The sequence below is a fragment of the Mustela nigripes genome, chromosome 14 (assembly GCF_022355385.1).
Source record: "Mustela nigripes isolate SB6536 chromosome 14, MUSNIG.SB6536, whole genome shotgun sequence".
Classification (NCBI taxonomy): Eukaryota; Metazoa; Chordata; class Mammalia; order Carnivora; family Mustelidae; genus Mustela; species Mustela nigripes.
Genome location: NC_081570.1, coordinates 26,200,359 through 26,217,123, shown reverse-complemented (window position 1 = coordinate 26,217,123; position 16,765 = coordinate 26,200,359). Strand labels below are relative to the sequence as shown.

Below are 16,765 nucleotides of genomic sequence, written 5' to 3'. Positions count from 1 at the left end.
TGGGGGGGGGTGGGGAGGCAGGGGGCGGGGGAATGGAGGGAAGGCAGGCCCGGAGCCACTCTCTCTGTTTGGGGAAGGCTTGGTAGCCTGGGCCAGCTGGGCAAAGGGGATTCGGCCCCCTGGAGGCTGCAGAAGGACCTGAGCCCTCCTGGAGGGACCCAAGGGCCGAGGAGGGAAGGGTTTTCTCTCTACCACTCCTAGTTCAATCCATTTCTCTTTCTGCTCCCCACTGCTCCCAGGCTTCCTCCTCCTGCAACAGGCAGCCCAGAGCCCTGGCCAACCTGCCTGTGCTCCATAAACAGGGAGTGCTGTTATTCTTAGATGCTGATGGATGCTGGTTTCCCTTCGCCTAAGCGTGTGGTGTTGCCTCTGCTCCACCCCACCTGATCAGCAGCAGAAACGCTGTTCCATTTAGTGTTATCACCTTTTTTGATAACTCCTCTGGGTGGGCACTTTGGTGGGGGTTCCCAGGGGAGAAGGAGCTTTCCTGGGAAGTTAAGTAACAACCCTGAGCTAGTAGTGCAGGCTAATGTTTTTGGGATGTTTGCTCTGGGCCAGGTGGTGGGGTGGAGGGGGGAGGGCTTTACATGAATGTAGCTCATCCTTAGGACAGGTGAGAAAGCTGCTCAGGAGGGGTTCTGTGACCTGTCCAATGTCACAGGGAGGGCTAGGAGTGGTGGACCAGGTCTGTCTCACGCCCAACCGGGAGCTTTTAGTTCTACAGCTTTCCAAGCCCAGAAGGGTTTGATGGCAGCCCCCACCTGGTCTGGCAGCCCCATCCAGTGCTTGGGGTTGATGTGTCACCCTGAGGCAGGAAGAAGAGCCACCCAAGGCTTTGACTGCCCTTCTGGGCCACACTGGACTAGGCCATTCTCATTCATTTATTCAGCAGGCGTTTATCAAGGACCACTGTTGGCACTGGCTAACACCTGGGAGATGGCCCTGAACAAGTGTAGTTTCTACACTTATGGTGCTAACAGACAAGTAAACAAGCAGTTACAGAATAAGGGTGAGTGCTGGAAAGAGCTACTGGAGGAGGGCCAGCTCTGGGAAGAATGCTCCAAGATCAGACAACAGTTGTGCAAAGGCCAGGAGAAGAAAGAGCATCGGGAGTGCAGAGGCGTGACCATGCTGGGCTTTTGGGTCAACTTGAGACAGGTGGGCCTGGGTCCTCAGAGCCATGGGGAGCCATGCAGGGAAGGGTTTTGAATAGGTTTTTATGGGCCAGTGTGGGAGGCCACCTGAAAAGCAAGAAATCTTACACACACACTTATATGAGATCGCCAGAAGGTGGAGTGAACCCCATATGATCCAAATTCCTGCAAGTGAGTCAGCTTGGAGCTGCTCTCACACAGATTCCTGGGCCCTGTCTAACACTGGTAATAGACTCTCTGCCCCCAAGTGAGTTTTTAACAGGTGTGCAAGGTGGTTTTGTTGGATGACCGTCCCAGAGTTTCCACTGGAAATGCCCATTTGTCTATTTCCCCTGGACTTGCCAAGGGAGCCTTTAGCTGGGTCACGTCATCTCTCTGAGACTGAGTTTTCCCATCTTGAAAACTGGGACGTGGGCAAGGTTTGCACCAGGTGGTACTCAGAGTAATCCTTGAAGCCGATATTGTTGTTACCATCATTTACAGGTGAGAGTTTAAAGGCTTCGAGAGTTTAAACAACTTACCCCAAATCACAAAGCCGAGAAGTGGCTGACTCTGTGTTTAACCTTCTACACTCTACAGCTCTTTATGGGTCTATGTCTTTTTGCAGAATTTGGGCTCGGTTTCCCAGGACGATGAAGTATAAATGGGATGGGGACAGAGGAGCAACGCAACCCTGAACAAGTATAGTTAACATCTTGCTATAGACATGGCATCTTAATCTCCCCATGTGGGAGTCTCCCCTGGGGAGCCCAGCAAGTGAAGGATTAGGACAAGTGAAGGATTAGGTCCAGTCCCTGTGCTTTCGATTGGTCCCAGCTGGCCAAAGCCAGGCGCATAAACAGAATGGCATGTACAGAGGGAGCTTCTCCCAGAGATGCTGAGGAGACCAGAGGAGGAAACCTCTAGCAGCTGGTTGAGTCTGGGAAATCTTCCTGCAAGAGGGCCTTTTGAACTGGGTCTTGCAGGTTGAGTTAGAGTTTTGCAGCCGAGGAAGAGAGGGAGGACATTCATTTCAGGCAAAGGGATCAGCTTGGGCAAGTGCACGGTAGGGTCTGTGTGTGTAGGGTCGTGGGAGGAGCAGAGACTGGAGGGAGGTGACAGGCTTGGATCCGGTGGAGAGGGTATAGAGGAGACGTGGCCAGAGGGGACCCATGGGAAGAGAGGCGGTTTAAACTGGAGATTTCATTTTTTTTTTTTAAAGATTTTATTTATTTGAAAGACAGAGATCACAAATAGGCAGAGAGAGAGATGGGGAAGCAGGCTTCTCGCTGAGCAAAGAGCCCGACTCGGGGCTCGATCCCAGGACCTTGGGATCATGACCTGAGCTTGAAGGCAGAGGCTTTAACCCACTGAGCCACCCAGGCACCCCGGAGATTTAATTTTCTTAAAAAAGATTTTATTTACTTATTTGAGAGAAAGAGAGAGAGAGAGAGCGCGCAAGCATGCACAAGCAAGGGGAGTAGAAGAGGAAGGAGCAGGCTCCCCACGGAGCAGGGAGGCCAACACAGGGCTCAATCCCAGGACCCTGGGATTATGACCTGAGCTGAAGGTCAATGCTTAACCAACCGAACCACCCAGGCTCCTTGGAAATTTCATGGTTTTATGGAAGTTTTGGAAAGACCCCTTTGGCTAAGAATGGAAATGGACTGGAGGGAGCCACGGAAGGTGGAAGGTGGAAGGAGACCATTGAGGGAGTTGCTAAGGTCGTTCATGTAAGAGATGAGTGATGAAGAACTTGAGAGACATCCAGGAGAGACAGGTGCTCTGAACTGAGTTTGGGAAATAGTGCAAAGATGAGATTTTGAAAATGTTAGTTAGGGTTTTGGCTTAGTGAATAAGTAAAACCATAAGTGAACATGGGACATTACAGAAGGATGAATCAATTTGGGGAATACTAAACATACCAGTGACCATTTGTTGAACACTCAGGAGGCGCCAAGTATCATGCCAAGCTTTGTATACACATTAGGTCGCTAGGACTCAGAACCATCCTTGGGGACAGGTACTCTCATTGCATTTGTTGAAACGAAGAGTGTAAACCGCCTTTCTGAGATTAGCAGGCAGCAGGGGTAGGATTTGAACCCACTTTTGATTCCTAGGTCTGTGCTCTCAAGCCCCACTCCATTCTGCCTGACCGAACTGTTAGCTCTCACTTGAGACTCAGCTCAAGGGCAGGTTCCTCTGGTGAGCCCTCCCTGATTCTTCCTGGGTGTCTCCTCTGCGAGACCTATGCATGCTTCTGTGGTCACATTTCTCACAATCCCTTGGCAGTTTGTAGAGCCCTCTGCTTCTCCAGCAGTTGGTCCGAGAACTCCTGAAGGCAAGGGTGGTTCATTTTTGCATCCTCAGTGTCTAGCACGTGTCCATTGGCTGGCTGAATGCTAATTGTTCTGGGCAATTGTGTTCCCTTCTCTTTTCTACACATTCATTTAGGGAACAAGTTCTGCTAGTAATAGTTTCTTACATATTTCTCTGTGCTGTTCCTTTCTATCTCCGCTGCCAGAGCTTAGCAATGGCCTCTTTGAGATCATAGAAGAAGGGCATCTAACGTATGATGGAATCTAGGAGGCTTCCTCTGGAGGTATCCCTTAAGCTTGAAAAATGAGCCAGAGCTATTTTGGTAAAGAAAGTCACTCCAGGTAGATGAAAACGCATCATAAATGAAGGCACAGAGGTGTGAAACAGTCTGCATGGGGGACTATGAGGGGTTTAGCCTGTGTTACTAAAGATAAAGAAATATGCTTGGCTGAGACTTGTGGAAGAGAGGTGAGAAGGCAGGGCTAGTGGAGGTGTTATTTCTCTATACAGTTGACCCCTGAACAATGACAGCGCTAAGGGCACCCACCCCCCCAACAGTGGAAAATCCATGTATAACTTTGACACCCCCCAGACTTAACTACTAATAGCCTACTGTTGACCAGATTCCTTCCTGATAAAATAAACAGTTGATTAACATGTATTTTGTATGTTATATGTATCATGTACTGTATTCCTACAATATAATAAACTGGAGAAAAGAAAATATTATTAAGAAAATCATAACAAAGAATGTATTTCTAGTACTATTCTGCATTTATTGAAAAAAAAAAAAAACCAAACTAAAAACAACCTACGTGTAAATGGAGCCACACAGTTTTAAGCTCCTGTTGTTCAGAGGTCAACTGTACCTGTGGAAATAGATGTCTGTACAGGGCATAGGGGGGACACAGGAGGAGTGAATACTTGTATCTGAGGGGTAAGGCAAGACTTAGGTTTCACTGTATTTCAGTTCTTTGTATACTGACAACAGAACCATTTTATTTCCTGTGGCTATGTACCTGGCGCAGCACTTAACATGCATTATCTCATCAAACCCTCACAACATCCTGTGAAATAGGTGTTATTACCTTCATGCATAAGAGGGAAAGGAGGCTCTGGCCGATTAATAGTGTTCCCAAGGTCACGTGGCTAGAAAACTGGCCTACATCGAAGAGTTCTTAGAGTCTAGACTATATCCTGCTAAGGAGATCTTCTTGGAATCCACGAACGTGTCTTTTATTTTTGTGTGTCTAGACCTAGGACTTAGAGACGACCAATAAACATCAGTTTAATAAATGAATGGATGACGTTCCACTTTTCTCCACGCGGAAAGCACGTGCTGACGTCATTGGGAAACCCTCCAAGCCACGAGGGGGCGCAGTCCCCATCTCCACGCAGCGGAGCCCGGGGCGTACGCTCAGCTCCCTCCGGCCCTTTGACTGGAGCTCAGCCTATCAGAGCGCTCGGAGAGAGCTGGCGCCGGTGGGCGGGGTCCCGGGGCCAAGCCCCGCGGGCCGCTGGGAGGGGCGACGTCGGTGCTCCCCTCGAACGAGCTAGCGAGAAGGCGGGCGGAGGGCGGGGGCAGGACCGTGGAGTGCGGGCTGCGGCGCAGGTGAGCGCGAGGTCCCAGCGGGCAGTTCCCTCTCCCCGAGCGGCCGCCGGGGCCGCCCGTTGTCAGGTGACGGCTCCTGGCAGTGAGTGACCTCTGAGTTAGGAAGGGTGTCGGCTCCGGCCCTGGCTGGGCCTCACATCTTCCCAGGGCTCGGGGGGCCGAGTCTGGGAGCCCAGCAGACCCCCGGCGGCCAGCGCTTCTCGGGGTCAGGCACGGGGGTGAGAACGGAGGCTGCCGAGGCCACGAGGGTGGTGAGATACGGGCAGGGGGCCGGGAACCCAGAGGAGGGAGAAGGCCAGATACTTGGGACGCGGACCTCAGTTGCGCTCGCATCCCTGGGCCGGGCTCGAGTGACGGTCAGGGCCAGTCCTTCCACCCTGTCGGGTCTCCTCTGTCCCTCGGACTGCGGCTTCGGGTCTCATTGGGCTCAGGGGCGCCCGCACAAGGGCAGGTCTCCTAGCAACCCACTTGACCTTTACCGGACACTCAGGCTTCCTCTGTGCCGGGTTGGAAAGACGTTCGAGTATTTGCGGGACGCTTTTGCCGCCTTCATTTTGATACCCTGGGGATGACTTGTTAGGGAGTGTTTAACTTCTTGCATCAGCAAAGTAGCCTGCTGTATTCCTGCCGCCCTGTGAGGGCGAGGGGTTGGGCGTCTGCTGAGGTTTTACACTGGTGCGTTGTTAGAGCTGTCATTCATTCACTTAGCAAACTTTTCTGGGAGCACTTTATGGCAGACAGGGCAGGAAGGTGGGGCATGGATAGGTCACAGTGAGGGCCGTAGAGACATGGTCGTTGCCCTTTTGGAGCTTCAGTGTTTTGAGAAATGCAGACAGGTGGGGTAGGCCTCCAGCGTAAGGTCTCACAAGGAGAAAGTGGTTCTGACTGTTGAATAAATGAAAGCATTGACTTATTTGGGAATGATTAGAATGTGGGCAGGACATCAGAGAGAGCCCTTTGCTGCATGTGGGAGATGCTGTGAATTATGGACTCATGTTTGGTTTGTTTTACAACAAATTGGGGATCTGAATGTAGGATTGCTGTTTAGGGTACATATTTACTTATGCATAGCTTGCATAAAAGGTAGAAAAGAAAATGAAGTATTAGGTTTGAGGTTCTTCAGGGGTGTTTCTTTTAATATCGTCTGAGTCCTATAATCTCACATATCTCTGAGTAATCTTAGAGTTTGCCAAAAGGGAGACTCTTCCATGTAGTGACATGCCAAGTTGATGGAGAAAAATTGCAGGAAGCACTCCCCAAGTCCAATATTTGGACAGAAACAGTACACCTATCTGCAGTGTGTTCTTGCCACTAGAAAGAGCACAAGCGTTGAAGTTTGGAGAGACTTGGATTCAGAAGCAGTGGTTCTCTCACTTCTAGTGATCTTGGACAAGTTCTCATAATGTCCCTGAGCCTTTGTGGCCTTAGACGCAAACCTGGGCTAATAATTCCTACCTCATAGAGATGTTGTTAAGATCAGATAATGAACAGCGGGTGACTTGTCCAGCATAGGCCTGGTGCTGAGACAAAGGACCCAGGGGGGAACATTGGAGCTGCTACAAGCTTTTCCCTGATAATGGTCCGTGACAGTCTTGGGTCCACAGAATGCTGGGATTTCTTCGAAGAGAATTGGAACCAAAGAAAGAGCATCATTCTGTTCTTGGTGAGATTTCAGTTGTACACTTTAGAGATAGCCAAGTTGGAGAAACACCTACGTAGGTGCAAATGGAGTGAGTGATCTTTTGTTTGAAACTTTGGGGCAAGTTACTTAACCTTCTGATAATACCATCTACCTCATAGAGTGGACATGAGGGTAAAAGGAGATACTGTATTTAAAGTGCTTAGCCCAAGGACTGGCACATAGGTCCTCAGTAAATGGTAGCTATCATTATTATGATAATGTGAGTAATCTTTTTTTTTTTTTTTTTTTTTTTTTTTTAAGAGACCTTATTAGTGAGCAAGAGAGAGCAAGTAGGGGGAGGAATAGAAGGAGAGGAACAAGCAGAGTCTACTCTGAGCATGGAGCTGGGCTCGGGACTCTATCTGACAACCTTGAAATCATGACCTGAGCTTAAATCAAGAGTCAGAGGCTTAACCAACTGAGCCACCCAGGTGGCCCGTGAATAATCTTTGATAACTGTTAATGGTAATAGTCTTGAGACTAAATGGCCATTAGAGTGAACCAGTTTGTGTATTTTTTTGGTAATGTCTTCATTTCAGGGCGCTCCAGAGCCATTCCACTCTCCCCTGCACCCTGCCATGGCTTTTACAATGTGTGTGTGTGTGTGTGTGTGTGTGTATGTGTGTGTGTGTGTTTTAAAACAGAATAATTCAAGGCCTATCGTGTTCAGAGTATGTATAATGTATTGGTGATATATTTAGGAGGTTATTATGCAAATATGAGGGTATGGGTTTGGTTGGAGGGAATGTATTTTGAAAGGGGTTTGGACAGCAGTTTTGCAAAGTGTAGGTATGTCTCATTTTTAGAAAGATCAAGTTCAGAATAGGAAAAAATAATTATCTAAAATCCAGAATGGCTATGTAATGGATTAGGGTTTTGGCCATTCTTTGTGTGAGGTAAAGGAACTACTTCTCATTATCTGGGAGCCAGGAGAGTCACAGTGGGACTATACACAGTGGGAAAAGTGTGGCTGGCTCTGTTCATGGAGAAATTGCTTAGAGCAGAGGAAGGCTCTTTTCCATTCCTGAAATGTCGGGTAAAGTGTGGAGGGAGGGCCTGGGGCTTGAATCTTTGTTAGGTAAGCTCAGAGGTTCTCTTGTGGGGAACACTGTCAAACACGGTTGCATAATGGTCAAAGAGTATAGTACATAAAATAGAGATTCTTGCCCTCTTCCTCAACAATCATGTCTTTCAGAATTTTCTAGATTGTTTTGGGGCCCTAACTGTTGCCCAAGCAAGGTACCCTCTTGCATGACTGTGTGGTAGATGCTCAGTCAGTTGTGCCAGGCTGCCTAGCGAAAGGAGAGCCCTGGTGGGTTGTCTGTATTCGGTGGGAAGGGGGATGCTGGTTTCTCCCTAATGCTGCCTTGTGCTCTTCTGCAGATGTCATGTGGCCTGTGCTTTGGACCGTGGTGCGTACCTATGCTCCCTATGTCACATTTCCTGTGGCCTTTGTGGTCGGGGCTGTGGGTTACCACTTGGAATGGTTCATCCGGGGAAAGGATCCCCAGCCTGTGGAGGAGGAGAAGAGCATCTCTGAGCGCCGGGAGGACCGCAAGCTGGATGAACTGCTAGGCAAGGACCATACCCAGGTGGTGAGCCTTAAGGACAAGCTGGAATTTGCCCCTAAAGCTGTCCTGAACAGAAACCGCCCGGAGAAGAATTAACGAAGGACACAGAGCCCTTTGGGTCCTTGTGTGGGCCATGACTGGCCCTGCCACCATGTCTACCCTGCTCCAGAACCCACATGGGATTTGCTGTGTTGCTCATTCTTGCCCCTCCCATACCACCCAGCCCCGCATACACTGGCCGCTCTTCTGTTGCCAGGCGGACACGTGAACAGCTGAGGGGCCGGGGAGAGGAGGGCCCTTGAGGGTTCTGGCCTGAAGGCTGCATGTGTTGTATGTGGCCGAAACTGCTCAGGCTTCTGCGCTTCTGGGCGCACTTCGGGGAGGAGTGTCATGAAATGAATGATGGCTGGCTGTTTCTTTGGGGAGGTACTTTGGCTTCAAGTGGGGTTGGCATGCTGCCTTAAGAGGGATGCCTACATGCCTAGGTCCAGTGTACACTGGGAAGAATTCAAAAAGCTGCCTGACTCCCTTCACTAGTTTGCCCTCTTCTTGTACTCATTCTTCCTGAAATCCTGTCCTGTCAGCTCAGGAATGAGACTCCCTGGGGAGAAAAGCCTTTTACTGTCCTTGGAAGCCCCGGCTGTTTGCCTTGGGACAGGTGAATTTGCTTGAAAACAGACACCCCCCCATCACTGTATGGTACAGAACTTCATTAAAGTTGCACCTGACAACCATATTGATCTAATCCGATCTTCCAGATGGTGTTGGAGTCTCCTTAGGAGTTACGCAAGTGCAGGCATCTCAGGGTTGGATAACATTGACCTTTAACCAAGGGCTTTGGGGCCCAGGCACTGAGTCCTGGAGGTGCAGGTTTCCAGGAACCTTTCTGTCATGATGAGATGAGGTTTATAGGACCTTCAAAAATGTGAATTCAGTGTAGATCAGGGAGCTTAACAGTTGCTATCAAAGTTTTCAACTATACACAGACATACATTTTCTCCTGTAAAAGTAATACATATACATGAAAGAACATTTGGTAGAGATTGAAAAAATGGTTGCCCCTACTCCAGGGCTCCAGTACCTAAAAAGGTAGCATTTTGTTACCTTTCACTAATTCTTGGCATAGTTTTTTAATTTTTTAAAAAAAGATTTTTATTTACTTGAGAGAGAGAGTGCAAATGAGAGAGTGCACAAACAGGGGAGGGGTAGAGGAAGAGAGAAGCAGGGAACTTGACTTGGGGCTCCATCCCAGACCCTGGGTCCACGACCTGAGCTGAAGGGAGACGCTAAACTAATTGAGCCACCCGGATGCCCTGTTATTTTAAGATTCTTACTGTTACTGTCCCTTTAATTTTATATATTTTTTACATAGTGTTTTATATTGTAATCATTTTTCTGTCTTATCACATGGTCTCCATAATCGTAGTTGTTTTTAATGGCTGCATGATTGCCCATGAAGTGGGAATAAAGCATAGTTTGTTTTTAATAATTTCCCAGTTGCTGGACACTTGGGTTGTTTTTGATTGTTCACTAGTGTAAGTAAGCATCACCATGACTGTCTTTTGTAAGGCTTCTCCTGCGTTTGCAGTAAATAGCAGGACCAGTAAATGGCATTTTGGATGAAGTGGGATGAGCCATTTCAAGGTACTAAATGTCTTTCCTGCATGGCTGCAGGGGTTTATACTAAATGTTGCCGCTTAAGATGTTACTGGAGCTGTTGGAAGGGCAGTGAGAGCAGAGGGCAGGAAGAGGCAGGAGGACCTTTTGTCTTGTGAAGTCCACTGACCTGTAACCCAAGTGAGGAGCAGGAAGGAAGGAGCGCATGATGAAGCATGCACAGTCTTTAAAAACGGGGGAGGGTGTCTGTCCTGCTTCTCTTATCTCAGGATCTGAGGCCTGATGGTGTTAACAGGCAGGCGAAGGTGGGAAGCCTGAAAGAGTAGAGATGCTAGCTGTGGAGTGGGAGTCGCTGGGAAGATGTGGAAGGTGGTAGCCGGAGGAGGAGAGAGTAAGTCGCTAGTGGCTCCTCCTCCGTCCCTGCGGCTAGTGGGCAGGCTGAAAGGAGCTGCTGTTGCTTTTAGGGAATAAATCTGATGGGGGTTGGAGGGGCGAGCGTCGCCCGCTGAGGTAAGGGTGAGATTTCTGGTTCTGAAAGGATGTGCCAACCTCAGCTTGGTTAGTCACTGGCTGGTGGGCGGGCTTCAGTGACAGCCCAGTGCTGCCCCCCTGTGGCCTTTCTGAGAGTGAAGAAGCCTGGCATCGCTTCCCTGGGCTTCAGGAGGAGTAACAACGACCTGCCCACAGGGGTCAGTCGGGTGACTTCAGTGAGCAGGCCAGGCTGGGAACTAGATGGACAGGCCTGCCTAAAGAGGGTGGTGGCCATATGGCCTTTTCCAATGTATGCTGTTTGCCCAATGATGCTAAAATTTTCAGTTTTTTTCCTAAAAGATGCTGGAAATTTAGATTTTTGTGCATTTTAAAAAAAAAATTTGATTTGTAAGTGTTGGCATTTTATTTTGTTTCTTTTTAAATGCTAAGCATGCTCACATACCCATGGCATTAATTTGACCCAAGGGCTACTGATTTTATGACCTCCCAAACCGCCTGTCCTTCCAGTGAAGTCTGAGAGGTATCCAATTTCCCCCCCCTCCCCAATAATCTAACAACTTGGTGGCAAATATTAGGGCCCAGGAGTGGTTTCTCGTGAAACACTTCTGGGTGTCATGCACGTGTGTTGTTTAATATCTATTTAAGCGGAACACTGGGGGACAGAAAACCTACAGAAATGGCAGCAGCAGAGTTTTCCCACGGCCTGAGGCTTTTCTGGACTTGCAGATATTTCAGAGGAAGCCTGTCATGGCTCCTGTGCCTCCTCCCAGGGCCTGGCCATGGGAGCCCCATCTTTGGAAACCCAAGTTGTTCCCTTCCAGCCCTCTCACTTTATGCCCCCTTTTAAGTAATTTCATTTCCTAGGGCTTGCCCTCACTGAATCTCTTCCTCTGGCAAGTCTATTAATATCCGCAGCTGGGTCTCTCTTTCCCACGGCCGCCTGGGACCTGCTGCCGCTGGGGGGGCGTGGACATGGTGCGTGATTTCTTGCCTCTGCTTGGGAGAGGCAGGGTAGCAGGGTTTCTGAGGATGTGGGCAAAGGCAGGCTGAGCTTGCTGGGATGCCCCAGGGTACTGGTTTTCTTCCATGCTTGCTGATTCACCTTGGAGGCATGTGTCCCATTGTTGGGCTGGCTCAACAGTCACAATTCACTGAAACACATTAGTGAGTAGAGGCGCTGGGTGCTTTTTGCTTGGTGCCCCCCCCCCCCCACCTTGGGTGTTTTCCTGGTCCAGTGATGGTGGCGGCTTTAGAGGGGGGTTATCCTGTCTGAGCTGGGTAGGATTCACTTCTCTCCCCCTCAGCCGCCCAGTGTCTGGTGCTTTTCCACTCTCTAGAGCCTTTCCTGTGCCTGTTGCTGTGTTAGCACAAGTCAGCTGGGCAGCCGCCAGGATAAGCCTGCCAGGGAGCCCTTTGACCCTTGTCGGCCTCCCAGGGTTCCAGGCTGCTGGGGCTGGTGGCCGGGTGAAACGCTCTGGCATGGGCCTCCCTGGAGCTGCCTGGGAGCTGGGCAGCAGAGATGGAACAGCTCCTGTCTTGCCTCCCTTTTCCTTTGCAATGTTGGTGTGGCTGCCTGTGCACTGGCAGAGTGGCAAGCCAGGCTGTGCGGCAGAGGAGAATAGAGTGTGCTCTGCAGTCGGACAGACCAGAGTTATGAACGCTGCCTCAAGGACTAGCTGACCCTGGGCTAGTTACTTGGCCTTTCTGAGCCTCACTGTTCTCATCTGTCAAATGGGCATATGAATACCTATTTTCTGCTGGGTCGTAGCAAGTCTAAGGTAACTTATGTGAGGTTTTTAGCAGAGTCCATGGCAACCAGTAGGTGTCGATGTTAGCTGCTTTCATTTGACTGTAGGAAAAGCCTCCACTTCCTGCAGTAGTGGCGTGTATCCTTGTGATCCCGGTGAAGTGGGGATCTGGAGGTAGGAGCAGCCTTGGCTGGGAGACTGATGATGGGGACCCTCATGGGCCTGGCAGTGGAGGGGGCTTAGGAAAGCTTTACAGAAAGGACCATGTTGCATAAGAACCCAGCTGGCCAGACCTGTGTTGCTTAGTAGGCAGCCCACTGGTGCTGTCTGCGGGGTCAGAGATGGAAAGTGGGGAGCAGAATGCCCAGGAGTCATGGATCAGGAGCACAGGTAGAGGAAAGAGCCATGGATTTGAGGGCAAGGAAACTGGGTGACCTGGGACATGACCTTTCACTTCTGGCCTTGGCTTCTCTGCCTGTAAACTGGGGATGTGAGTGTGTTCCCTGCTGATGGTGTAAAAAGAGGGGGAAACTAGATCCGAGAGTGTTTGGGAAATGTGCAAGTGCTAGGCTCTAGCCCAGTGAAGCCTCACTGCGCACCAGGGTGGTAGCCAGGCTGGGTAATGAAATCAAAATAAATGCTCTTTATTTCCTTTTCTGTCCACAGTCTCTCCAAGTATCTGCTAAAAAGCAGTCTTTGGTATATCAGCTTTTGAGAAAAAAGAAGAGTATTTGAATGGCCGTCCCATATTGTACGATGGGTCTGCAGATAGCTCCGTAATCTAGTGTGTGACTGGGAGAAGTCCCTTTGCTTCTCCGAGTGTCTTCTTTGGAGTGGGGTTAGTTCCGTCTCCCTCACGGAGCTGGGACGATCGAGGGGATGTTTGGAAAACACCCAGCATGGTGTTTGGTGTGGAGCCTATCCCCCCTGTCCTGTTTCTCAGGCTATCTGTGATTCCCCTGTCCCCTTGGGGGTTCCCTCCACAGCCTGCGGCCACCCTCCTCTCCCTGGCCCATCTCTCCTGTCCCTGCATCAGGGCCGCATTATCTTGCCTCAATGGTCAGTCTCTCCCTGGAAACTTCCTGTTCCTCCTGGCATCTTCTTTCTCCAGTACATCTTTGATGAGGTCACTACTTGAAGACCTCCATGGCTCCTTTGAGCCTCTTGCCCCAGCCTCCCTCCCGCCATCCCCGGGACAGAAGCCAGCCTTTACCTCTTCCTGAATGCATTGTGCTTGTTTAAACCTGGGTGCTTCCATGTGCACCATGCGTTGTGCCTCCTTGGCTCTTTGGCGAACTACTGTTACGTGCTAAGATTTGTCAGGTGTAGGTCCGTACCCGCTTTCCGAAGCAGGGGCTGCACCTCCCTTCCTGCTTCTCCAGCCCTGGGGTCATGCTACTGTGGCATTTATGACAAGGCACTGTAACAGGTGTGTGTCTGTCCCCCCTGCCCCCGCCCAAGACTGTGAGTTCCTCCAGGGCAGGGGCCTCGTCTTAGTCACCTCTCTGCCCTTTGCAGAGGGCCTGGCACAGAGTCCTTTCAAATCAATGTGGAGTGAATGCAGAGGTCCTCGAGTTTGATTTGGGGTTGGAGCAGGTACTGGGCTGGGCGTGGAGAAGAGCCCCTCTGGAAGACAGGGAGCAGGGCTGCCCACAGCCTTGAGCTCATGGCAGCAGTGTTCTGCTTCTTCTTTGCCTGCCCCGCGACTGGTAATAAGCTAAACCCAAAGAGACCTCCGGTTTAAATTTCCCAGGGGAAGAGGGGCTTGGGCAGAGGGCAGGCTTTCCCCACTGGGTGGGACCTGGCCTGGTAGAGCCCATGATGAATTTGACCCTGATGACTCTGTAGTGGGGAACAATGTCCTCAGGAAAGCATTCAGGAAACCCTTCGTGTAGTAGTGATCAAAGCTCTGCGGCGGCTCAGCAGGGTGCATGGGACGCTCCAAGGCGCCAGCAGGGCCCTGGGTCGGAGCCCAGGGAGTCACTTAATGCCCTTCCCAGGTGGGGAGCTCCCTCAGCCTTCGCAGAGCTGTGGGCCAGTCTGGGGGGACACGGAAATCCTGGGGAGGCCTGGGAATGCCTGGGAGCCTGAGGGAGCCCCTGCTTCTGGAGTGTCCCCGCTTCATCTGCCTTTATCCCTTAGGCCTGGGGTGGGGTGGGGGTGGGCTGATGGGCGAGGCGCCCTCTAGCTTCCTCGTTTCACCTCACAGCTGATGCAAACCTTCCTGTGTTCACAGGAGGCCGTTTTCACTTGTCCCTCATACCCAAGGACTTCAGTCCGAAGGGAGAAGAGCAGTGGTTCTCCTCATGCTAACAAAGGGCATTGGAGGCTCCAAGCGGGAAATGGCTCACCCCAGATAACACCAGGAATTCTTGGCAGAGCTGGGCTTGTAGCCACCCTGTGCCCCCTCCCCTTCCCAGTTTACGTACTGTCATCACACCAGACTGAGGTCAGGTGGCCTGCAGACCTTTGACTTGAGGAAAGCACCCTTTGAGTGCCTGTTGGCCAGAGGGCACAGCTCGGGTGCAGCTCAGGCCCTCCCTTTGCGGGCGGCTCCAGGGACTTAGCTGGGATGGAGGCTGCCGCCTGCCTCGCCTACCCCTCCCCGTACATACACAGCCCAGAGATAAACCTTTAGGGGTAGTGCTGCCTCTTTGATGCTCTCCAGATTGTTTTCCCCACGTGCGAGAGGGTAGGAGGTCACAGTCTTTCCCACAGATGGAGCCCTGTGTGTTTATAGTTTGGTCAGTCTATGACAAGGTGGATTGTTTATCTGCTGTGGTCCCTAAATTCCTGTCTTTGGCTGGCTCTCATCCCTCTGACTGTGCTGGGGCCTCTGTGGGCTCAGAACCCAGCCCTCCCCTTCCCCTCCAAGAAATGCAGCTCTGCAGTTAGGTTGTTTGGGTTCAAAGCCCACTACTGCCCCCTATAGCTCTGAGGCCTCTGCCAAGCCGCTTGGCTCCTCGGGTTCAGTCCCACTTGTCAGATGGGCTAATGTGCGACTTGGCTCAGAGGGCTTATTGTGAAGACTAAGGGACAATACGCAAGGCATTTGGAACCAAGGCTCACTGATGGTCAGCACTGGGGAAAGGCGGCTATCTTAGTTGGTAGTTTTTACGTTCCATGCAGGTATTCTTGCCTCAAGACCCTGCTCTCCTTCTGGGCTGAAAGGGAGTGCCCGAGGGTAGAGGGAAACGGGTGCAGAGAGGGCCGGCAGGAGGCGGGGGCGTCCTGGTCCTTAGCCCTTTCGCCCTTCGGCTTTGCGCTTTGATGCTTCTTTGCTCCCTGCCACCCTCACCCGCCAGTTCCCTCCGTACTGCCTTGGCATCTCATAGCACCCACGACTCTGGTTGGGTCCCCGATCCCCACACAGTCTTGCCTTGGGTGGCCCACCGATTGGCCTGCAGGCAGATGAGGTTTCTGGAGGAGGCTGTAGAAGCTGGGCATCCGAGGGGTAGGGCCAAGCCGAAGGGCTCCTGCTGGGGTTATTGTGGCTCTCGGAGGGGCAGCCCTGCCAGAACCCTCCTCCTGCTCCGCCAGCCCAGGGGAGGCTCTTAGTTTGCGAGGGCTGCTGCAGTGCCATACCACAGGCTGGGTGGCTTCAACAACAAACATTACCTCCTCTCAGTTCTCAGGGCTGGAAGTCTGAGATCAGGTGTGGCCTCTCTCCTTGACTTGGGGATAGCTGCCCACTTACTACCCTTACATGGTGGTCCCTCTGGGCCCGTGACAACTCCTTGGGTGTCTTTTGTGTCCAAATCCCCTATTCTTAGAAAGACAATAGGTTGGATTAGGACCCACTCTCGTGGTCTCATCTAATTTAATCACCTCGTTAAAGGCCTTATTTCCGAATATAGTCACAGTATGAGGTTGGGGGGGTCACGGCTTTAACATAGGAGTTTTGCAGGAACACAATTGAGCCTGTAACAGGAGAGTAGGGCAGGGGTGGGAAGAGGCTGCCTCAGCCACAGCAGAGAGCCTTGGGCAGGGGGTACCCAGCCCCTTGAGGTGGGGGCCCACTGGTCTCAGGCACTGCCCTGGTCCTGGGGTGAAGCTAGTACTGCCCCCCCAACTCCTCTCCCTAAGGGGCCTAGGATAGGAACTATATGCCTGAGGCCGGAAGACTCTGCGAGCTGATTATCCCTGTGGTCTCTGGGGTGAAGGAACAGTCAGCGGGCCCCAGGCATGGGTCCTGTCCTTCCCCTGCCTTATCAGAGCCTGGACGCCCTTCCGCCTCCAGGCAGCCGCTCCAGGCCTGGCCATGGCCCCAGGCTCTCCCAGTGGGGGCTGGCTTTGCGGGGATAACTCAGCTGCCCTTGTTTTAGCTGAGCTTTGCAACTCACAGCAGTACCGTTTCAGGTTGGGAGTGGTAGAAAGGCACCAAGAATCCGAGTATCGTTTCTATTATTTTTCCAGAAGATATACCTGCCTGATTGGGTAGGTTCATGCTGATATTCTCATACAGAATTTTTCCTTTGAGCTCATGTGTTTTTTTGATAAAAGCAGAGCTGGGTGGGAAAATGACTCAGATGTTTGCTGGGATTCAGAATTGGTCACAGATAACGGGCCAGCACCTTGCCTTGGTCTGGAGC

The 16,765-nt window shown here is 51.2% G+C and overlaps 1 protein-coding gene across 4 annotated transcripts; it reads left to right on the top strand.

Annotated features, from left to right (window-relative positions):
• The first annotated feature begins 4,948 nt into the window (after positions 1-4,948).
• SMIM12 (small integral membrane protein 12) lies at positions 4,949-8,543 on the top strand. Of its 4 annotated transcripts, none has more exons than XM_059377202.1 (2): positions 4,949-5,064; positions 8,129-8,543. In XM_059377202.1, exon 2 carries the CDS (start codon positions 8,134-8,136, stop codon positions 8,410-8,412), a length of 279 nt encoding a protein of 92 aa, XP_059233185.1. In that variant the 5' UTR covers positions 4,949-5,064; positions 8,129-8,133; the 3' UTR covers positions 8,413-8,543. The 4 variants fall into 4 exon arrangements, with proteins under 4 accessions (XP_059233185.1, XP_059233187.1, XP_059233186.1 ...); XM_059377204.1 differs by lacking the exon at positions 4,949-5,064 and adding an exon at positions 5,118-5,282; XM_059377203.1 differs by lacking the exon at positions 4,949-5,064 and adding an exon at positions 5,118-5,315.
• The last annotated feature ends 8,222 nt before the right edge of the window (positions 8,544-16,765 follow it).

Coding starts and splice junctions, on each gene's coding strand:
- SMIM12 (XM_059377202.1), top strand. CDS start 8,134: ATGTGGCCTGTGCTTTGGACCGTGGTGCGTACCTATGCTCCCTATGTC.